General features: G+C 37.6%; 1 protein-coding gene across 1 annotated transcript in view; it reads right to left on the bottom strand.

Moving 5' to 3' along the window:
* ULK4 (unc-51 like kinase 4) overlaps positions 1-25,328 on the bottom strand; it is a gene marked incomplete at its 3' end in the record, with an annotated part of 240,969 nt that overhangs the window by 56,090 nt on the left and 159,551 nt on the right. Inside the window, exons 32-34 of the mRNA XM_084260654.1 lie at positions 14,161-14,327; positions 10,450-10,548; positions 1,638-1,823 (exon numbers count right to left, since the gene is read on the bottom strand). Of these exons, the coding sequence (XP_084116780.1) occupies positions 1,638-1,823; positions 10,450-10,548; positions 14,161-14,327 (452 nt within the window). The remainder of the gene's footprint in view (positions 1-1,637; positions 1,824-10,449; positions 10,549-14,160; positions 14,328-25,328) is intronic.

Raw genomic sequence — 25,328 nt, 5'->3', positions numbered from 1 at the left:
AAAATAATCTGTCAAATTATCTATGAACCCTGCTTTCAAAAGAAATCCTATGATCTCATTAAAATAATTACAGAAAATCTATGCCTGACATTATAAAGAACAAGTACCAGTACCACTGGTGTACAAAGGAGAGATCTAAAAGTCCAAGAACTTTCAAGATGCAAAAAGTGATATCATAACTTTGGTCCCTTAACATAATCAACAGAAGTTTCTGTGATAAATATCCTGTATGTTAGGCCAACTATTGCACCATTGTCTTTAAAACAGAGGGAAAGAAAACTGCAACTATGTTAAAATTATTTTTTTCATACATATATGTGTGTGTGAAACATATTAATATATATTTTTATATACACAAACATACATATATTTCTCTTTGTGTCCTCATACTTTCTTCTTTTCTCTTACTACTTTTGCAGAAAACAAAAAACACTTCTACGCAGCACAACAATTAGACAGAAAGAGAAGCACAGGTGCAAGCAGAAGTCAATAGAAAGCATGTTAAAACCAATAAATCTCTGCTAGTATTCTCTTCTCAGGAAGAGCATGAAAAAATAAGGTAGGGCAACCTGGGATGACATCAAGAGTGAGAAAAATTCTTAATTTTAACTTTTCTTTCTATTTTAATTTCATGCATTCGTGCTTTTAGGGAGTGATAGAAGCAAACAGAAATGAGGGATACTGGAAAGAAAGGTATGGTGTTTACTTACTCCTGTGCTGTATTTACAGCAGACAGGAAAAAAAGTACACAAACTGTGCCAAAAGCTCTACAAAAAGGATTGCTTCCTCTTAACTACAGAAGTAGACTGACTCCTGTTGCCATTGCTGATGGCCTTACTCTAGTAGCCATCACTGCCCTTGCAAAATTCAAGCATCTTCTGCCTCTTATACTTCTCCCTGCTCTTGGAAAGTAAAGGATGAAGTAATCAACCAACACACAAGGTGACAACACAGGCAAAGCAAGACACTTCAAGATAAAAAATCATACTATTATCTGAGACAATATTACAGATAACAGAAGGTTTTCCACGTAAGCTACTTGAACCATGTATCACTGCTGTCACACCACCATGTCAGAGCATGACAGAATTGAAACCCCTACCCATCCATCAATAACATCACCAGACTAAGGACCTACACAATTCCCACTGACTGGCATAACAACCACTTCACAGCAGAAGCAGTCCCCATCACTCAGTGAGAATGAGGGAACAGTCTACGCACAGACCTGTTTTAAGTACAAAATATTTACCACAAAATCAAGCCCTGTGTTTCTGAACAGCTGTTTAACACTACAAGGTTAGTTCTTTCAGAAGGCATTGAGAAAATTGTTCCAACACTTTATAAAGCTGAAGTACTGGACAAAGGTATAAATACCCTGGGTTAAGTAGCTGAGCAGTTAACTGAAATAGGAGAAAACCAACAATAGATTTTTAAGAGGTTTTAACTGTGGAAGGTTATCTTCTCCAGAGAAGTTAAGTGACATTTAGAGACATGAAATTTAACTTCAAGTGTTTTGCTTTCAAAATTCTTTTATACTCTTCTTTTAATTTAAGAGGAAAAAAAAGAAGGCAAAAATTTACCCAATGATATAAAAGAAACAGATGGACTTTTAAAGTATTTAGAAGCCAACTCACCAGTCTCTTTATAACTCTCAACAAAAGCTTCAGGTGTCGGGTATCTTTTTTGGACCTCAGTACTTCAGCAAAGCTGTCCATGTTTTCTGGAGACATACTCTCCTGACTGTTCCCTCCATACAGTTGAACCAGCAATGATAAGCACTGTGAGGCACTCTCAAATATTTCAGTGTCTTCACTGGGAAGCTAAAAATGAACAAACAAAAAAATCAAATTCCAATTTCAGAAAAATGGCACATCACTGGGATTCAGAAGGGTATTAACATTTGCATTGTGCCAGGAAGGAATGATTTCTAGTTGGGTGACTCAAAATTCCATTGAGCCAAGCTTAATAAAGTGATGAAAACGTAAGTAAAATATATCTGTTCTTAATCAGGGGTGTAACAATGTCTCCACTATGATTCTGTCAAATAGCCTATCTGCAGTGACATCATAAAAGCACTGAAAATGTTGCTCCCGAGTCTGTTATTTTTAGATGGCATATTTTGCTTTAAATAGAAGTAGTAATAGCAGAAAGTATCATTATAGCCATGATGCCTAATCTTCTACATAATGCACACACCATAAAACTTCATTTAATTATTTTTACATCAAGTCTGTGGCTTCTGGCTGAGGTAGAGTAGAGGCTATTTAATGGGTTTTAAGTAGTCACATTAGTAGGTACATTTTGCAGGTTTTAAACCTTCTCCTGAACTCCAGCTTTTCTGCACTCCTTTGAAGATCAGACACTGGAGCAGGGTCAAGCAATGGAATGGAAAAACTCTTTCCTGGGAAGCAAAATTATGGAAAAAAAAATGGGGGCAAGGCCAATAATCATCTTCAAAAGAGCTTTGGATCGTATGGCACTGCTATCAAAATAATTTGTATCTTTCTTGAAAGTACAATCTGGAAATAGCAGGTAGAAATACTATACTATACTTGTATTTGGCACTGTTGGAACAACAACAGGAACGTGATACTAGTTTCAGCACAAGCAGTTCATGAAAGCTAGTGAAAAAAATCATAGGGGATTTCTTGGGAACAGGCAAGAGGGCGACAGATTGGAAAAAATAACAGCAAAGGACTGAAGGAATTCAGTGTCTACAGCTTATCAAAGGGAGGGTTAAAGGGCACTTGATCACGTTCTCTCTGTTACATGTGAGAAAAAGCAGGCTGAGGATCGGTGAATTCCTCTACCTGAAAAAGGGCTGGCAAAGAGACGACAGCTCAAAACTTTGGGTAAAGCAATTCAGATTAGAAGGAAGATGATACTTTGGTTTCGTTTTTTCTTTCTTTAATAAGATAAACTGCTGAAATAACTTTCTTAGAACTGAAACAGATTCTTCATCACAGGCAATTCATATATCACAAAAATACCTTTTTTTTTCCTAAAAAAATAAGAAAATACTGTACTATATTGAGGAATTAATTCAGGGAAGTTCTATGCCTGGTGTTACATGAGATCCCAGACTAAATGATTACAATAGTCTTTTCTGGCCTTATGAATGGTACAAAATATACCAGTGGTGATCTTAACCAATAAGGCATAGAGCTGTAAAAACACCTCACAACTCCTTGGGTTTTTAATTCCAAAAATACCATTTAAACACAAAGAAACTAGATTAAAGCACAGATAACAGACTATCCTCGCCGACACTAAAAAGGAAATGGGGTTTATAATCTGTCCAGCCACTTACACACCATGCCCAACCATTTCAATAGCAATTACCTATTTAATCTGCAGTACAAACTTCCCGAGGTTTTTTCATTTTAAGGAAAACCCATGCAGTTACTTTAAAGCAATCTGGGAACATACCATCAGACATATACTCCTTAAATATTCAAGAGGCAATTCCCCAGGGGTCTGCATGCAAATACAATCCTGTTTTCCATTAGCTTCATAGAGCTGGCTGTTTAAAACAGACTGAACTGAGATGTAAGCTCTGAATACATAGCCCCAAGACATATCACATTCTATTTGACCTAATGCTATGCAAGTGACAGGACCACAGCAGCTATTTCTCCCACAGTTTTGCTGCATGTTTTTTCTCCATTCCAATCTAAATGCCACCTATTTGATTGTTTCCTTTCCAACATCCAGAATTACCTAATAACATCATCAACATAAATAGCAAGGATAAAAAGGAGGAAAAGCTAAAAACAGTACCAGCTTTAACACTCTATTTCTATCTTCAATCATTATCAAGTCAAAAATAAATTCCACTGATCTCACTGGGGGCTTTGAGCTGACTTGTATTTCCTTCACTGAAAAAAAAAGCTATTAGATAAAGGAAGGAAAAATTTAGCTACTCTAACGTCTCTCTCCTGTCCCTTTTGAAATCACCACTCTAACTTACAGTTTGTACTAGATCAGTCTAGACAGTGATATCAAACACTCCTTGAAGAAAATCACAGTAAAACAACTATATTCCATTTTCAAATGTTGCTTGTGGGGTAACAAAAAAAACCCCACAACAAAACAACAGTGAACATTTGGACAGATAACGCCCTTGCCCTGGTACCACAGTAGAGGCTAGTTTCCTGAGCTACATAAGCACAAAATCCCATGTGTAATCAGTAATTACAACAGCCATACTTAGAAATGAGACTGTTCCCAAGGTTTTTTGGGTTTGTTTTGGGTTTTTTGAAGTTTGTTTTTTTTCTTTTTAGATATTCACCAAATACCAGGACAGTAGAAAGGTGTCACTCTCTGCAGAGGACTGCCCCCAAAACAACCTTGCATGAAGAAATACATGAAGCTCCACGTCCTTTGCAGTTCTTCCTGACACCAGGAGGTACATGACTTTCAAGGAAGCAAATGAGCAAGTCCAGCCTGTTAGCATTATTCCCAAAGAAGGTTGTCTTCAGCAGGAGTCCTCAGTTAGTAAGACAGTGCAACATTCTGCCCCAGATAAGGGGAGCTGGACTTGTGCCGACAGCTTTGCTTGTCTTCTCCTTTTACCACTGTTGCTATTCTTTGCCCCTCAACAAGAAAAAGGAACCCCCTGAATGTCTCCATCCAATACATCCTGGCATCAGATAGGCTTGCTCTTCACAGGATATCAAGCTGCTGGTGACCATCCTCCAAACCTAGCCACCAGTATCACTCCAGGATTCACCGTACTTGCTAGCCATGACATCATCTATGTAATGATGGATGCCAATGAAGTCCTTCATCACCTGTTGTTTTCAGGCTTTTCTGCTTCCCCAGAGTTTGTCTGAGCTACAGTGCTATCTAGAGTTTGGGAAGCAAATTACTGTCATCCTGGAAAAACGCCGTGTAACACAGTAACAGCGTAGGTCTTGGATGAACAGGAAAACAAGCTGGGAATAGGAAAGACCATATTTACTCTGGATAGGATGAGAATCATTGGCCTACAGTGTAACCCATCAATAATTAAGGTGGAGAGAACTCTCGGCAACGTCCCTATTAAGTATGCCTGCATCAGCATTTTTCTCTCACCGTTTTGCAGCCTCACTACTGACAAGAAGTGATTTAAATGTCAGAAGTCATAACTTGGCAACCTGAAATTTAACAATGACTGTCAGTCAGTGTTAGTACTTTCATTAACAGTTATGGGGTGGAGGATCTGAAGAAAATCGTTGGTATGAACAAAAGCAATGACTGAAAATATAAGTATCTGTAAATACAGAAAACCAAGGAATGAATATTCAGCTTTCAAGTAAACAGTACCTCATACCTAATGAGAGCAGCAAAGCTGCTACACAATTAATATATATGGATGGTTCATCTCAATCAGCTAGAACTGTGTTCTGATTATTTTCTTAATCATAACAATTCCATTTGATATGAAGACATGCATTTCAAATTTATGAAATCCTTTTAAAGTTTTCACGACAGCAGCTACTTAAGTTTTTGTTCTTCCAGGGGAAAAACTAGACTCCCAACTCTAAGAAAAAAAACCTGTCCCTTAATATTTCATAATTACATTAAAAAAACTCCAGTGGCTTCTTTTTTATTTTTTAAATCAGTCTTCAAGAGGATTATGGATTCAGCCCTTCAGCAAGGTAGAAGCATTAGTACTCCTCCTTGCAGTTGTTAATATTCTGGGCTAGTGTATAGCTTGAAGAAAATCCAGCACCTTACAATAAATTACAGAACAGATAAAGTTATAAGTTTTGCTATTCTCTATCTCAGAACTGTAGAGTTATTTTTCACTTCAAAATAAATAAAAAAAAAATGCCCCTTGACCAGAGTTTTGGGCAATGTGTATTATTTTTTACTTAAACTTTATGGCCACATTACAACCTCCTGTAAACAGGCTCATAACATAAAATTCTACTTCTCTTCCTTTCTAGATAGAACCTGCTCTGTGTATTTTAAGGTTAAAGTGAATAAGAACAGGAAGTTTCTTCGTATTACACATCTATATTTCTGCAGTCTGTTGTCAAAAAATGCCTTCATTTTGAACCAAGTTGCAGCGTGTTCATGAATTGCAAACCACTGCAAGAAGCGTGTGATCATTTGAGCTGAAGTGGCAGTTTTCACACTGTTGGAGTTGTTGCGGCATCTAATTTTAGAGCTACAATGAAACTGTCTGGATTACCCGGAGGGGACACTATTTCAGTGCATTAATGAGGTTATACACAAAGAGAGTTTATTACAATAAGAGATAGATGTTCATTAGATCAGTAATGTGATTACAGAATGGGCTGTAAAGGAAGCACCATTGGGAACAATAGGGAAGATGATTTTGCAAACATTAAACAAAATGTAAAAGCAAAACATCATTATTAAATTTGCTAACTTTATTATGCTGCTCTTATTAGTAAATATGCAGAGTTTTAAATGAAAAAATATATTATTTTGGCTTAAGGCAAAATTGTTGTCCTCCTACCTAGGGGAAAATACTTTAAAAAGCAATATATTTTCAGTTCATTTTAATCTAGCCTAGTAGCTGAGAAACTAAATCCCCACTCTGAAATTCTGTGCTTGTGACAATATAATCTTATTTTCTCCGGTGTCCTTTTCTTTGGGGTTTTGAGTAGTTTGTTTTTTGTTTGTTTCTTTTTAGTTGTTTGGTTTCTAATTTATTTTTAGGGCAGCTCTGTAGAAGACAATTCTTCAAATATCATTTGCAGATAACATTTCAAATACAATAGCAACAATGCATTATACAATACAGGAAATGTGTGTCTTTCCACTCTGACTACAGAACTGTCTGTATCCCTAAAAAGTGTGAAACAAATTTCTACAAACTCCAGGATTATCATTCTTCTGTATTCATTTTCATAATTCATGGGCAAATACCTTCACTGAAATCAGGGCACAGCCTTAGAGCCAGTGTAACAGAGAGACAGAAAGGACCTAGTGGAGATCACAGAATCATAGAATGCTTTGGGTTGGAAGAGGCCTCAAAGATCATCTAGTTCCAACCCCCCTGCCATGGGCAAGGGGACCCTCCACTAGATTAGGTTGCCCAAAGCCCTATCTAATGTGGCCTTAAACACTTCCAGGGATGGGGCTTTCACAACCTCTCTGGGCAACCTGTTCCAGTGCCTCTCCACCCCCGTAGTAAAGAACTTCCTAACACCTGATCTAAACCTACCCTCTTTCAGCTTGACAAAATTATCCCTTTCACTCCTTGGTGGAAGAGTCCCTCTCCCACTTTCCTGTGGGACCATTTTAAGTACTGGTAGGCTCTAATCAAGTCTCCCTGGAGCCTCCTCTAGACTGAACAAGCCCAACTCTCTCAGCCTGTCTTCATAGGAGAGGTGCTCCAGCTCTCTGATCATCTTCATGGCCCTCCTCTGGACTCACTCCAACAGTCTTTCCTGCACTGGGGACCCCAGAGCTGGACACAGTATTCCAGGTGGGGTCTCAATCTCATTCACCCATATGCACATGTCCTCTTCATGTCTGCACATGATTAACTGGTCTTTCAACAATAATATTCAGAGCACCGTAATCAACTCCAGACTTTACTAGTAACAACCTAAAGAAACAGCCTAACACCAAAAGACAAGAAAAATTCTCTCTCAACAGTCTGGTGTGCTGCAGAAAGAACTACAGGATCTACATGCAGGACTTCAATCTAGGACCTACAGAGAAGCAAAACTCCTCTTTATAAGTACTTGTGAGGTTTCTGAAAGTTTTTGGAAAATTTTTGGAAAGTTTCTGAAAAACCACACTGAGGTGATTTCAAAAGGAAGTATAGTTCATTTGGTTTTGTTCAGTACAATATACATCAAAAAGTAGAAGGTATATTATATCTTCTATAATTGCTGCAAGTTTCAGTATAATAATCAAATTCAGATTTGATTTTTGTGGAGAAACTTTACACAAAAAAGCTAAGTGTAATTAACTTTGAAAAACAAGCTGTCAAGCAGAAGACTAAATGCTCAGTTTATTTTCCTCTTGTTGATCAATTAAAGGCTGACTGATCATGGGATTAAATATTGAATATTTGCAGTGTTTTCTGCATGACAGAATTTGTAATTATTCCTTTGTCCTTGTCCTTAAAAGTTTCATTTACATGTTCTGTAGTTTTCCTATACTTGCTTTGCTAAGTGATATACTAAGTCACAATTACAGAAGGGAAAAAAAAAGATTCAATGTTTTTTATGTTCTCAAGTTTAACTGACATTGATTTTTGAGGAATTAAGAAATATAAACACGTAGGACTCAAGGAAAATAAATAAATAGACAAGACACTGGGGCACGGAGCCTCGACTTGGGGGACATACATATCAACAAGGGAAAGCAGTTCTCCAAAGTTACATAAGGAAATATAAATATGACAAGATGTTTAGAAATAGCAAAGCAGAGAAAATTATTTTAACTCAGTATCTTAAATTCTGAACTAACCATCACTTTAAAACATCCATTATCTCCAGGAAAAGAACTGAATGCCTCAAAACAGTAAGAAAGGGCTATGTAGACACACAGCTCAATGAATACAGAGAGCCACTGCTGGCAGTGCACAGCACTTAAGCTTAGGCAGGCCTGAGCCTTTTTGAGGGGTAGGGACCAGGTACATCTTGAGAGACCCACTAGACTTCACAAAGCATCCAATCCCATTTAACGTATTTAGAGCATAAGTGAATCCTAAATGTTAGAATTATTATTCCATTGTTCAAACTCTTGCAACCTGAACAGGAAACATTTGATCCAGCAACAGGTAAAGGAAACAAAATTCAACAAACTTAGCAGCACTAACTTCAGTATATCCAATCAAGCACTTATATGCAAAGAGCCACACAGACACATTGCAAGAAAAGAGCCCTCACTTCTACAACAACTGTAACAAAATTCAAAGCCACAAACCAAACACACACATACATAAAAAAGCAGCATCCCAAAGGTCTTTACTCTTTTCCTGTACATTAATACCAGATTCTGAAGAAGCGTTTCAAACATACCAGAATCTGTAGGAACAGAGAACAAAGCAAAACCTGGTGGTAATTTGCAGCCATGCTTCCAAAATACGAGGGCAAGTCAGAATCTAATCAGTACATGTTAACTATACAATAATCCTATCCTTTAATTAAAAACTTATAAAAGACTTCCAGGTGGTATAGGCTAAGTAAAGCTTGGCCTCTAATTTTCTGTTCTTCAGGGAGTTAATGGAATTTAAATTTATGACTAGTTTGACTTTAAAGAAAATTTTACATCTTTTCATGTCTTATTATTTATCATATATAGTGATTTAAAAAGTTAATAGAAAATAAATGAGAAGTATTGATAAAGATGAAGTATTATGTAACTGAAAGTCAGTCACTTTGTTTTAGGCCATTCAGTGAACATTTCCAAAAAGCCTCTGTCAATTGCTGCTTAAAATAAACCCAAAGGAGGACTTAGCAAAAAGTATAAGGCAAAAAATTAATAAAAAAGGAATCACACTCTTCCTCAAAACAGAAGATGACAGACAGTGCTAAAGATAGTAAAAGGGCCACAGCTATTCATACCAAAATACATATGAAAACCTATACTTAAATGAAAAACAAAACAAAACAAAACAGGCCTGGAAGAGAACACAGTGAAACTGGAACTTTAAGTGAAATAACATGGAAAGGGTAGTGTGATATGCCACAGAGAAATTCTCACATACCATTTGTTTATGTTGAATAAAAGGCTGAGGTTGCCTCTAAAAACCCTGTCTGGCTCAAGAAGCATTCCTCTACTGCAAGCTATTACACACAGAGCCAGTACAAGTCTCTGGCACGGTATGATAGGGGCTGAGCTGATGGGATGCATCAGGGTCACAATACAGCACTCTGCAGATGCTTCAATGCAGTGCTGTGACATCTAGTAAACCTTGGAAGAGACTGACTTTAAACAGACAGACTTCAAAGATGTTTACAGATCACCAGGGACCATTCCAACTCATAAACCCCTCAGGATCATCTTAAAATAAAACTCAACTCTTGAGGAAAACTCAGAAGGCTCAAAACCAAGAAAAAAATAATATTAAAAGGCATCACTCACTGCAAATTAAACTGACTTTTCTAATCATATCAGTATGTGTTATTTCAAATTTTGAATACTTAAGTATTTCCCCTCCCTGTGCACTGATCACTAGTCCATTCTAAAGAGCTAAAATTTGTCTATACATATGTATCCAAACTGAGAATCTGCAGCCTGCCCCTCATCCTGCTTTTAGGCTTGAGAGAGACTTTGACATCACTGGAAACCTGTGGGTCACTACAACCTATAATTTCTTTAAAAATTGCTAGGGGTCCTTCCTTTGCAGTAGGTAGAAGCTTATAAACAGCGACAAACTAGAAAACAGAGCTCGAAAACACTGAATTCAGTTGAATAATTCCAACTTCAGCAACCTCCCAGAAGGCTTACAAACAAGCAAATTCTCACCAGTTGAATAAGCAGGCTAATTAGGTCCGTCAGGGGTTTATTGATAAGCAGAAGGTCTTCAGCAGCCTGCGTGTCCCCTCCTGTGCCAGATTTCTGTGCCTTAATAAGATGAGAAAAAATAAAAAGGAGCCTTGGTGACTTTTCTGTTATGAGAAACAAATTAGGTCCATTAGGCAGTCAAAGTTTGAATGGAAGTTTGAAGGAGACTTGTGCACTCTTTTCTAGTTAAGTATTCCCGGGTTCCCAAGGAGCAGTTAACGCTCCCTGTGTTTGTAACAACAAGCACAAAGCAACAGGGACTCACGCTGTCATGCCCATGCTGCACAGGCTGAATATACTGACCTACACAACATTTCTTCAGCAAAATGTTATAAACTGTATGTGCAGAAGATACCTCTAAAGCCATAAATGTTTCATGTATTTGTATTCTCTTTCAATGTGACATGCCTATTTTAATATTAACATCCAACTATTTTTTTTTCCTTTATCAGGAACACTTCTGGGTGCAACTCAAACCAAGAAAATCAAGGTGACTGAAAAGTCTGGATTCTCAGCAATGATGCCAATTTTGTCCTTATGACTTACTTCATATCCTGAAATATTCAGAATATATTAGAATATTTTTTTTTAAATAGAAATAATAAAATCCTTAAGTGACCAAAGTCTATGGAATGACCTTTTAGTACTTGCAATTCTGACCACAGTCGTTCCCCCTTATGAAAACACACCGCAATCTGAGGCAGTGCTAGTTATGACCCATCCCCACCCCAGGATACCAGAAGGGACTGCTTGCAAGATTTTTCATTTAGCTTCATTATCCTGCAGCAGCTTTGGACCACAATCCCATACAGTCTAGCTGCTAGAGGAAAATGTAAACATTAAGCCTAAAGAACAAATTTTTAAAAAATATTTTGTACTGTGTTTCATTTAAAGCTCAATCCTAAAACCATCAGCCAAGCGTAATACTTGTGTATTTTGTTTGGTTAAGTGAACACAGGAGCATGTCCCTTGAGAGGAGATATACTACAGCTGAAGCTCAGCTGGTGATATCGATGAGTTCGATAAAATTCCTTTCAGAAGAAAGGCATTGAAATAAGAGATCGGAAAAGCTGTCTCTTCAGGTAACTAGACACATTGGTATATCCCTCACAGAGCCTCGTCACAATGAGCTGGAATGCTAAAGCCTAAAAAGGGCAAAAAGACATTGTACAAAGATGACAAAAAAAAAAATAAATTAAAAATGGGGTATTTATATTAATCAAGAAAGGGAAGCAAGCCACCTTCACCTCAGCAAAATTTGCAACAGCTTTTTCTGCCTAGTGCTGGGATGAGAAGACAGACATCAGTGACATTTCACTATTTTCTTTAAATTTTGTATCTTTAGTGTCTTAGGAAAAATAAGGAGCAGTATCACTAAAGGAATTACACTTTACACATGAATAGGAAGGATATACACTACAGCATGCATAAACCTACATTAAGTCACTAAACAGAGTCTGCTTCTTAACTCAAGATTGCAAATTGGTTTTGGCTACTGTGGATCACCTGCGGAACACAAGATTACAAAGCTGTTCCAAAATAGATATATATGTAAGGTTATCACTTTACATATATTTAAAAAACTAAATAAAGGATTTAAGTGGAAGTAGCACCACTTGTAATGGTCAACTTAAGCTGCAAAAATGGATAATATAAGAAAAATTTATTCTTTATTCCAAGTTCTGTTTTAGAAGGTATCTTATTCAGAAGATCCCTATAAAAAAAGTTCCAAGAATAGTTATTATCATTACTGTGATACATTTAGAGACACATGGATAGTGGAATATTATGTAGATGCATGGTAAATAGCAGCCACCAACTTGCAGCCTTCATTCAATAGGGCATATGTACTTATGCAGCTGTGGAAACCAGAGAGGCCTTGTAACACTGTCAAGACAAGTCCAGCAAGGCATGCAACACCACTGTAAATTAGTTTCACAGAGACAGAGAGTAGAACTAAGCTTCAAAACCCAGGTTTCCAGCTGCCTCTTTTTACCAATTAGCCTAGCAGAGCAAAGCAGATTACTTCAACTAGAGATGGACAAAACTGGAGCTGGAGTTTAAGTGTATATATCAACCATTCATGTGAAGCCAGAATAGAATTTGGCTTTGAATATACAGATTTAATTTTGTATTGAAATAAAAATCATCAATTCGATTAGTATAACCAATCCATGTGCAAGATCCTCTCTCCATGTGTTCTCCAGTCTAACTGGGCACACCACTGCTGCATGGAACATTATTAGTACAAAATTTAGCACTTCCTGATTACATGGAGTGCTGCCAACAATATGACAATCAGCAACTGGCCTACAAAATTTGAAATGCATTATAAAACCTGCTGTTACAGGACTCAAAAAAGACATGGTATTGTACCATCAGCTCTAAATCAAGCTTCTTCCAAAAATTAGAAAAAACCCCAATAAATCTCTCAGTGACATATCAGGTTGATAACACAACTGATTACATAAAGCTATGTAAGAAAAAAATGCAGCTCAATTTTCAACACCCACTTTGTACATTAAACCTTCTTAAGCAAATAAACAATAAACACAAGATGAGAACATTTTCAGAATACAGAAACCATGTCCTGGAATTCAATACAACTTGATTGCAATCTTCTGAATCTCTGTCTTCCAGAGGCATCGGAATTAAACAGGCTTCTCTATTTTAAAGTGGATAATCCCAAGAACATCAAAAACCTAACATGAAGAGTAAGTGCTGTTGTTCGCAGCCTAAATGCAGAAGTTACTTCCAGTTGACTACCTTAGAATTTGACAGATCATTTAAAAGCAAAGCAAATATTGCTAGCTTAACGTCATGCCTAGAAAAAAAGACAAGGGCTTTTTCTTGCTTTGATTTTAGTAGTGTTCCATACAATTTCTTTGTGTAGAGTCTCTGTGCTCCATTTTTAAGGACAAGGAAGACCTACCAATGCCATGATTTTCAGTGGTTCAAACAGAAACTTGGAATCATAGTATCACAGGGGTTGGAAGGGACCTCAAGAGATCATCGGGTCCAACCCCCCTGCCAAAGCAGCTCCCCAGATCATATTGCACAGATAGGCATGCAGACGGGTCTTGAATATCTCCAGAGGAGACTCCACCACCTCCCTGGGCAGCCTGTCCCAGGGCTCTGTCACCCTCACTGTGAAAAAGTTCTTCTGCATGTTGGTGCGGAACATTCTGTGCTCCAACTTGCAGCCATTGCCCCTTGTCCTGTCTCCACAGACCACTGAAAAGGGGCTTTCCAAACTGAAGACAAATTGATGAGTACAAGAGAGGGAGATTTGTATTAACACAGATGAAGAGGTTACACATACTTTTCAAATCACGTGCAATTTATACTAAAAGTAATTTTTTCCCCTTTAAATTGGATGGAAGAAAGGTGCACTTAACTATCATTAGGCAAATACTGAATTAAGCTATTTATGCTGAAAGAAAAGTGTCAGCTAGGATCTGTGTTTCCAGCATAGAGTGAGGCTACTATGGATAGTCTAGCTAAGTACACGAAAGACTGATAAACAGTGGAATATACATGCTCTTTCTACCAAAGGGAAAAAAAAAAAAATCAATCAAATCATAACAGTGGGAATTCATTATTAGGATAACAGGAAGTTATATTAAAACAATTATTTATGATGGTAATGACCCCAGGAATTAAACTTCATACCTGTAAAGTCTGACGCACAATGTTTGTTGTATACATCAGCATGCAGTGCAGGATATCAAGCAAGGACAGGAGGAGGGCGTTTGCTGTCTTGATGCTGCTTTTATCATCTGCCTCCAAGTACAGATCCACAGTTTCTGTTAGGAGATTACAGGTGTGATGAGCTAGTCCTACACAGAAAGTGAGACCAAAAATAAATAAAAAAAAAGAGATTATCGGGAACAGAAAAACATGGAAGGCAGCCCAGTTAAAAATAATAAATTAGCACAAAACCAAATTTCATTTACATTATGAATATTTATTATATTTCTTCTTTTTCTCCATGATTATTATCACCTTTTCTGTTTGGAACAGTTCATAAAGAGGGCTAAACCAATACAATCAGATTTGCTAACTGCATGGAAAATTATGTAACGTGCACTCAAGACACACTTTGAAACCTAAACTTTTTTGTAACATGCTGGTACAAAAGTCATCTTCACAGCGGCTCTGGTCACAAGAATTAAGCCATTTCTCCAGGCTGTTGCAAAATGACACACAAAGGTTGGAGCCTATAGTTTTCTTTCTTAACTGATCTGCAATTACAGCCTTCCCCATATGCTTTCATTTAGATTCGAACAGTGTTATACTTAACAAAAAAAAAATTATATATATTCAGGGAGTTGGACTTGATGATCCTTATGGATCCCTTCGGACTCAGTATATTCTATGATTCTATGAAATTAAATACTGAATACAGTACTATAAATACTATTAAGATTTGTTTGACTGGTGGCAGTAAAAAGTTTCCTGAAAATACCTTCTTCTCTTGAAGCTTTTGTTCTTTCCAGCTGCCTTAGCATTTAATAACATTTGCTCCTGTAGCTTGCTTAACCCATAAATCAATTCACATACCAGAAAAAATATCATTTCAATACCGATCCAATCCAAATTTTTTAATTTCAAATACAAAATGAACAAGTTCATTACATTTGATTTTAACGTTTTTCTTTCAGAGTTTTGTGAAGAATGAAAGACACTTTGTTTCTTACCAAGAACATAATTGTGTTTGTAAACCCTTCTTCTACCTTGGCAATTAGTCATACTGTGACTTGGGTGTAGATAACGCAGTAACTTTGTAGTATATTAGTATATAAACTTCTAGTCCTCGTGACCAAACGACTGAAAATGACTGACTTATTCCACTGATTTTACTGAAGTAAAAAAAAGCCTTTAAAACTTTAAAGTTTTCCTTTAAAAAGTAATTGTACATATTTTTACAAATATCAGTACAAGATTGAAGTGAGAAACTGTAGAATATGGTATGTAATTACACCATTCAGCTTTTGCGAGTCGTCAAATCTGTGGGGGCTAGAACTATTTTTTACTTTGAAAGCTGCCCCATCAATTAACTAAAGGTCCATGAAATATTTTCCTCTCCTATTCATCTTCCTTAATACTGTCCTCAGGAAATTAAATACAAAAACATGGATTTAGAATACAATTATGGGTCAGGATTATTAAGACTTGCACTCTTCTTCTATCTCACATCTTTTTTCACTTTCTATGATTACTAGAGTTATTCTTCCACAACGGTTTGATTGATGGACTGCAGCTCAGGCTAAGCTTTGAATTTCCTGGGGTTTTGTCTGCATAAACCAAACTCTCAAAATTGTATCAGCCTAATCTCGCACATTTAATTTCCTCCTCCTTTTTTAAAGTACAGTTTCTGCTGCAGTTCTGAACATTTCATACAAAAATGAGATAGCATGCAGAGACATATTTAAATGATGCCCCCAATGCACACCAAGAAGGAAAAAAGCCAAACATAATTGTATGTCTACCCAATACAAAACTTGTGGTTATTCTATGCCTTTTTTCACCAGGCTAAATTAGAATAAAGCTAACAAAACAGTCCAGAAAGAGTTGGTCCCTATCAAAGTCTGCAAAATTGCCTGCAGGGATATGTCCAAGTACACACTGTTTTTCCCTGTAAATGACCACAAAATCCACAGCCACATCACAATGCATGAGTCACCCCTATTATTTCTAGATGGCTTACATATAACCCTCAAGACAGTGACTTGGAGGTCAACACTGAAAAGGCTGCTTTCATCTGAAGGCATTGTATGGGTTATCAAGAACATTTTTAGGCAGTAGCCCTCTGCATTTATAGGACTAAGTGGGGAATGACAAGTAGTGAAAGAAGCAACAGAATCCATGACCCTGATCTGCCATCCTTTCCTTTTCCATTTTGGAGAATGACTTATTCCCTTCACTGTACCAGCCTGAATATCACCACAGCCTCCCTCCTGAAGTTCAGTGCAAGAATTGAGCACTCAACCTTCTCCCCACCCATCAAGACATGAATAATATAGCCATTTAGATTTTATTATGTTATTACTTACATCCTACAGGTATGCATATTAGTAACCCTGCCCCTGAACACCTGAAATACACCAGAATACTCACATTTACTTAATTAACAAAAGCATCAGAATGAGTGGATTTTATATACATGCTTACACAGAGCTATACATACAAAGATATACACGTTAAATTTAGAAATTTTGAGTGGAAAAAAACATGCTTTTCCAGAACTTAAAACACCTTTGGAAAATGTAACACATCAAAACGTTATAATAAAGACAACTAAAGTAAAACACTGGTACAAAATGTTCCCTAACACATTGCATGATTCATACAGAAACCTGATAAACATTTGGTTCCACAGCTAAAAAAAATAAAACAGATTGACCTCTTACCAAGTAAAGTTCCAGACATACTCTTTAAAATCACTGTGTCACAACAAAATGAAAATTGGTGGCCACAACTGTAGACTTATGTAAATATATTCCTTGCTTACAGAACGAAATCCACATTCTCTGCCCTCAGAAGAGAAATTTGGGGAGCTGGTATAATTTACAGCGACCACAACAAAATTAAGTAGAAATGTAAAGGCCTTGGCCATTGGCACTGCAACCTAAAAAAGCAGCTATGAAGTTCAAGGCCAATATGTCTCATCATTCAAAAAATTGAATCCCACAAAAGATAGTCTGAAAAAAGGAAATACAGTTCCAAAAAATAGAAACAATATTCATAATTCAGTACATCATAATATAAAAATTGCATATGGATGTCGAAGTTTCAGGAGATACATTGAGGTTTTTCTGCCAGGTTTTACAAGTGATTCAAGAACCACATGCTTCTTAACTTCCAATAGTGCCTAAAACAATATTTATCTTTTAAAACTTCAGACAATTTATTTCTGAAACATATTTAACAGACATAAGTTAAATATGTCTGTTCATTAGAAAGTAAAATAGGCTCTGACTCAAAAAGTCCACCCCATGCACTCCTGAAGTTTGGACATGGTGGATCTGAAACTGACTTCTGTATCAGAGTGGAGAGCTAAACCAATTAAATTGAGGACTATTGTTCTACTGATAAAAGCTATGTATTTTTAAGCATTACGGGACTTCCAAATATTTTGGTAATAGTCCACAATGTCAAGAGAATAGTGTTAGTGACAGTGAGTAAATTTAATGATAAATTCTTTCAGCTGGGCATTTGTCACTAAGATTGTTACGTAAAATCTTAGTAACTTGCTACAGATTTTGTCTGGTTAGGCTAGTACTTGGCAAGTTTCAGCAAACAATGTATGACATCGTATCATTTATAGCTATACTTAAACTTAGGTTTTACTACAATACTTCACAGTCCACTAGTCAGGCCTAATGTTTGTAAAAGCAGAATCTTCAAAACATCAAGCCTTAGTACAGTTCTCTGCTACTCCAATTTTGCAGAAAAATAAAGCAAAACTTGGATTTGATATTCAAATCATCATGTTTATAAATGAACATAACTGGAATTAAACAGAGAACCTGTTCTAATTGCAGTGGTTAAAAGGATTGCATCCCAAACTCCCAGCTTTGGTTTTATTGCATTTGACAAATGCAGTGCTCACAGCAGAGTGTTTCTCCTGCCCAGAGTCCCCTGCAATGAACCGAACACGTCGCTAATAATGCTTTATGAATGTGGACTGTGATGACTGCGCTTGTGTTTTACAAACCTTTTCAAAAGATAAAAGGAGTCTTTTGGCCCATGATACAGCTAATCGGACAGAATGTGCCATGATACCTTCTGGAATGAAAGCTGAGGGGAGATATTTTATTCTCACCTATTAGCAAGATGGATAAAGGAAAAGAAATCTTCACTTCCAAATCATACGAAACATCAAAGGACAGCCTAGGAAGCAATCTTCTAGGCAATCCTTTCATGCCTACCAGCAATCAGAGCATTCAACAAACCTGTCTGCTTCTAGCCTAAGAAAACGTTAGAGCAGGTGCACTTCTTCCGAACAATGCCACCATGCAGCCAAGCAGCCAGCAGCAAAACCCTCAGCCTGGCAAAAAGGTTCCTTTCTTTTGTTCCTCTCTCTTCTCTGGAGAGCTGTTTTCCCATTTGTATCACACCTACACAACTGACTCCCCAGGGATATTACCAAATACATATTCACTAGACTTTTCTTCCTTCTTTTACTTACAGAGTAGACCCACTTGGCTTTTTTTTGGATGCTTTTCTTCCAAAAATGACTCAGAATAACAACATAATGGGAACTAGAAATGCAACCACCAGAATAATTAGAAATCTTATTTCATAATATTTTTAGTGTTAATGATAAAAATACAAAACATTGCTAAGAAACAACACAGGACTACAGCCTGACAGTTATTCTTATGTCTAAGGAATAGCATAGGAATTAGCTCCTCAGAACTTCATCATTTAAGATAATCTATCATGTCATAAAGATTCTTCATAAATCCTTATTTACCAACGTAAACCTGGGATTTAATTTGCACTTGCCACATGACAGCCCTACTACTCAAGGTTTCCTTTTCAGAGCAATTGAAAATAGGCAACAAAGCAAATTGTGTCTTTAGGGTACTGTTGTTTTTAAAAGAAGTTAATTGCCTTTATTGCTGTTCATTATTTGTTAGTGTTTCTGTTTTAGGAACTATTTGGGTTAGCACAATAATATTACTGAGGGAAGCATAAAGTAAGATAGAAAATTAGATCACTGCTGATTTAAAGATTTACTGAGTCATGAATGCCAGATCAAGTGGGAAAAAAAACAATAGGGCTGTTGAACGTATCAATTGCATGATTGCTGCCCTAAAAAATCAGTTTCTCTTCTGATCTTAACATTGAATAGCATCTAAAGAAGAAAATTTTTCACACATTGGACAGTCTGTCCCTAATACCAAGACAATGACTGGACATTTTGTGACTGAACAAAGAATCGCTGGGTTTGAGGAACAAAAATATCTCATCTGAATTTGTCAGTGTTGCAGTGGTCAAGGTTGTCCAGAGTTTTCCTTGGTGGAAAGGGTCTGTGGCTCAGCTTGTCCTACACACACGGCAGAATGTGGGTGCTGACCGACAGCACCAGTGCAGGCAGTTCTGCCCTCACACACAGAGAAATGGAGCTGGTAAGGATTATGACAACCAGGGAAGGAAAGCCAGTTATCACCTTTACTACAACAAGGATGAGAGTAGACTGGGAAGATGCATGAAAGGAATACAGACCAGACATTCTCAGTGGCAAGATTTCTCTGCTTTGACTCAGTCAAAGCACGACCTTAGCTCCACTTCACTTTTTCAGGACTGGCCAAGTTCAGTGGCTGTTGTTAGAAGGTGGTTTATAGGTGCCATCTTTCCCTTGAGAAGAAAGAGTGCAGAACTGGTGACTCCCCAAGGAAACATGTCAAACTCTTCTCCACCAAAGAGAATCATGTCAATACAGAAATTTACTTTCTTCTAAAATTTAAACACACAGGTGATTAAGACCATCAGGTGTATAGAACAGCCAACTAAAAGGCAGCAGAAAACCAAGTGGAGCCTCTCATTTAAAAAAAAAAAAAATCTGAGTGCAATAAAAGATAATAAAAATGCAACTTGAATAATTTAGGAATAATAAAATCACATACTGCTAAATATGCTTGTCTGGTCAATACCAAAATAGTAAAATATAACAAATTATACCATCTAGGCTAGAAAAGACATGGTTAGAACAACAGACACAGAAAGGCAGTATTTCTGAAAGTACAATCACTGATCCCTTCAGAGTTCCCAATTTGCTTCTGCTTTTGAAAATGAAAGGAAAACAGAAGGGAAAAACAAAACAAGTTTCCCTTCTTAAAATCTTGTTAAGGTTTTTGTAACAATATTTCAATTGAATTCCAGTTTTTGTGTCAGATTGACTCAAGCATACTATAATTAATTCAGAAGACATATCCAAACTGTTTGAAACTAAGTTCACAGAGCATGTGGGTACATAGCATCAAAGTATTGAAGGCACTTATTGAGAAGATTTACCAAGATGGTCCTCCTCATTCCTAGGAGTGTAGCTCATTCAAAATGAACACACACTTCTTCTGCAGTAACAGAATGAAGGACCAGGAGTTAATTTTCTTCTGAAAATAGCTATTAAAAATTCCAAATGCTTTCTAGTTTTATCAGAAAAAAACCCTAAATTTATATGAGTGAATACTACATAACTGTGGAGTGTAACGATGTTCAAGAGATCTATTCACAGTGTTGATAAGACACTAATAGTGTCTCATTTCAGCAGTCAGGTTTGATTTGTGCTGTTGGTAACACAATCTCTAGAAATGCTACCTGCTTCTTGCATTCTGTAAGTAGCTGAGAATAATTGGACATTTACTGAAAAAAAGAATAATAAATTGGTGAAAAACAATACAGAAAGGTAGGATCCCCTGAAGATGTACACACAAATGTTAAATGCTCACATTAGGCAGCTTGTGAGACTAGCTGTAAAAGCAACATTTCTTTTTAAATTATTTATTCAAATTAAACTTTTGCTCTCCAGAGATGAAAATTAGTACCCAGCAGAGTCATAAGATTTGTTGCCAGTTCAGTCACTAATGCATGTGTTATGCGCATCACAAAGAGCCTGCTTTTTTTGTTAATCGAAGAGCATAGGGCCCTTGATGCATGTAAAATCAAGTGCTATCATCCCAAGAGGTACCTGACAATACAGCAGAGTACAACACTAAGGCTGCCTGACACACATTCATTTTGTAAACAGCTTTGTTGATAGCAAACACTAGTTCTTCCCAGCTGTTTGATAGTGATCAATTGTTGGAGGTTATTACCCCTGCAATTGTGTGAGTGGGTGTGTGTGAAACAGAGAGGATGTGAGAACTCCTCAGTCTCTCCTGACAAGCTGTGCTAGGCTGCTTTAAACTGTTTGAACTGGCAGCCTGCGTTAACCCATCTGATTTTGCTTGAAGCAGATTAACACACTCAAAAGTCCCTTCTTCGTTGGAAGATGTAGGGGGGGCGTGGAAGTAAGACAGTGACTCCACTGAGTATACATTTCACATATTTTTGCCCCCAATTGTGCCTATATTCAGCACCTATCTTGCATTCTTTTCATATGCATGTGAGCTTTTTTGTTCGTGCAGTCTTAAAACATGTCAACTGCATAGAACTTGCAAACGCCACCTTCAATCATTAAAAAAAATAATTAAATAAACCAAGACTGTAATAAGATTACCTGGAACAGGCTGCCCAGGAAAGTGGGTGAGTCACCATTCCTGGATGTGTTTAAAAAAAAAAGGTAGATGAGGTATTCAGAGATATGGTTTAGCATAGGACAAGAACAGTTGGACTCAACCTTAAAGGTCTTTTCCCACCTTGTGATTCTGTGAAGATTGTAATCATTGTCTGGATTGACCATTATTGCTCTTAAGTAAACTTTACAGTAGCTTTTCAGCTAGATATTTTTCCCCATATGTCAGAGAGACATTAGAGATGGTATTCCCTTTTATAAAGCATAGTAATTCTACAGCATACTATACTTCAAGTCAGATCCCTAATTCATGCCTTACAAAGCATTAACTAAAACAAAATCTTTTGGGTTTGGTAGACAGAAGTTCAGAGATTTTCAAAACAGAAGGTTTTCATGATCTGCACAAGGCACAAGAATATCTAGCAGGACACCTTATGCTCTCAGAGGCAAGTCTTTAAAATCTCCTCTAAAACTAGCCTGAGATATTGGTGGCTGTTGCTTCACAGCTACATGGAAAAACTTCTGCTTGCGTGTTGTGAATTGATATATGGTGTATCCTTTCTAGCAAAACAAATACTGCATGAACTCCTCAAATTAATGGCAAAAACTAGGCAAAAAGTTCATCCCTATATTACAATCTTATTTTTGTTATATTAGGAATTATTTGCATTCAGCAAGATTCAGAGTCAGTAAAGATTCAGTAAAGACTTTTGACTTTAGTGCTCAGAAAGATCAAGTCTGCAACAATTACCATGTGATAAAATACAGGGGGTATTTATATCCTGGGCTTCACTTAGAGCTAGAAATTCTTCTGAAGAGATTGCCATTTTAATAATAGACTTCCTGTCACACACATTAAACCCTGTTTATCTACTTCAAATATCTTAACATGCTTCTGCTTTGGCATCAACTTTCCCTTCTACTAAAAAACCTTGAGAGACCACACTCAAACTTTGAAAGTTGCCTTTTTGACAAAACCTGTACGGACCAGATATGAACAGACTGGGTATGCAGATACAGCCCTAAATTGTTGTCGCAAATTGACAGCATTCAACAGCTTTGAACGACGTTACCAGCACTAATTGCTCTAGCTAGGCCTTCAAGAGTCCCTGGACTGAGAGTGATAAGGACCAATGAACCTTGGCTTCAGAAACTTCTCTGAAGTTTTCAAACAGTTTTAAATTGCAGAAAGAAAACACAGTTTACTGCTGTTTCCATATATATTCAGCAAAGAATAAGGCTAAAAATTCTATACATTTCCCTAGTGAAAAGTCATGCTCTGTAAGAAAAGATTAGTTAATATTTATTCCTACTCCTCTTGGTCTATTTACATCATTCTTCCATAGGATGAAAACTTCTTAGAGTGCAAATACTTGGATTTTCAAGTGATAGTCTTTTACAGTTGTTACTAGACCAAAGCATAAAAGTTGAGTATTCACTAACGCAATTCGCTGCTGTTTGTTAGGACAAAACCAAATCTACAGCCCACAGTTTCCCGCGGCACCCTGCATTATTCATCACTTAAGGTTACCACAGAAATGAAAGCTGACAACTAGAAATTGCAACTGTTCAAGGTTGCCTTGGTGTATTCACACTTACATGATCAAAGGGCTTACACAGAGGTCAGGATGTTACACGGTAGTAAATCTGGGTTCGCACCTATGACCAGATTAAATTCTGTAGCCTTGAACCAACTCTGCTAGCCCAGCTGCTTTCTGAATGGCGCCTTAGGAAAACTTTGACCAGCAGACTCTCTCTAATTCGATATGATCTGGCCATACCAATACTGTCATCTGATTAAATCTCAAAAATCTGACCGCAGATTTTTTCACCTCAGGCATTACCCTTCTTATTACAGTGGTTTAGGGATAGATCTTGTTTTAGTTGTGTGGCTGTTTATTCTACTTCAACGTATTCACAATTTTCAACCCTACCATTGGGATCTCTGAGCTAGAACCCATCACACACTGATCTCATGCTGTCACCTCTGGCTGCACCAAGAATGTCTTACCCATCTCATCATTAGTACAGCCTAGACCAGTAGAGCCTTTATTTGCTGTCAGCACAGCTCCTTGACCCTAACTATCTTGGCTTCAGATGAATGCACTGAGCAAAGACAGCTGGTGCTACAGCTTAGCTTGTTTAATCAAGAGGCAGTCCTGCCTCTGAAAGAACTGTAAAAGCCTTTGTGGGTTTGAATACTGTGTTCCATACCCTGTCTCAACAACAGGAGCATAGATCTACTGACACTGGGTTGTGGACAGTCTTTTTCATTTTTCATTCAGGTACCTGCTGCTGGGAGTACTGAAGCCTGTGTACATGGTAATAGCCTGGCTCAGATTCTAGGGGAAACTTCTTTGTAAACACAAAGGAGATCACATTTACTAGGCTATCTTGGCACGGACCAAGAAACAAAAACAGTGAGCTATACCACCCTCCCCAACAACAAGCTGAACTGGATCCTGCTATTGATCTATCTCACATTTAACTTAGAACCTGAATTCTGCCTTGCTCAAGGACAACTACTTTATCCAGAAGGGAAAAAGAAGTAAAGAACATTGATACGAATACAGTGAGAGAGATGGACACCACAGAACAGAATATAAGGATTTAGAGAAACAGGATGCACTTGTGAAGTAGATGTCCTATGAAGATGTGCAACAGAACAGCAAAAAAAACTTGGTATGCAATCACTGTTGGCAAGGATAGAGTTAGTAGCTTGTGTGGGGCTATGTTTTGAATTTATGCTGAAAATAGTGTTGACAGCCCACGGATGTTTTAATTACTGCTGAGCAGTGCTTACATAGTGTCAAGGACTTTTCTACTCGTCACACTGCCCTGCCAGTAAGTAGGTTGGGCACACACAAGAAATCAGGAGGGGACACAGTTGGGACAGCTGACCTCAACTGCCAAAAGGATAGAATCATTTAAGTTGGAAAAAGACCTTTAAGATCATCAAGTCTAACTATTAACCTATCACTGCCAAGTACAACCACTAAGCCACGTCCCTAAGCATGCCATCTACATACATTTTCAATACCTCCAGGGATGGCAACTCAACCACTCCCATGGACAGCCTCTTCCAGCAATCAACAACCCTTCTGGTGAAGAAATTTCTCCTAATATACAATCTAAACTTCCCCTGGTGCAAAACCTGAGGCTGTTGCCTCTTGTCCAGTCACTTGCTACTTGGGAAAAAAAGACATCCACCTGGCTACATTCTCCTTTCAGGGAGGTGGAGAGAGCAATAGGATCTCTCCTCAGACTTCTTTTCTCCAAGCTAAACAACCCCAGTTCCCTCAGCTGCTCCTCACAAGACTCATGCTCTAGCCCATCCACCAGTTTTGTTGTCCTTCTTTGGGCATACTCCAGCACCTCAGAGTCTTTCTTGTATTGGGGGGCCCAAAACTGAACACCAAAACTGAACACAATACTTGAGGTGCATCCTCAGCAGTGCTGAGTACAGGGGGATGGTCACTTCCCTAGATCCTGCTGGCTACACTATGTCTGACAGAAGCCAGGGTGGCATTTGCCCTTCTTGTCCCCCTGGGCACACTGCTGGTTCATATTCAGCCAGCTATCGACCAATACCCCT

The sequence above is a fragment of the Gallinula chloropus genome, assembly GCF_964237585.1.
Source record: "Gallinula chloropus genome assembly, chromosome: 2".
Classification (NCBI taxonomy): Eukaryota; Metazoa; Chordata; class Aves; order Gruiformes; family Rallidae; genus Gallinula; species Gallinula chloropus.
This window is presented reverse-complemented; position numbering and strand designations above follow the sequence as displayed.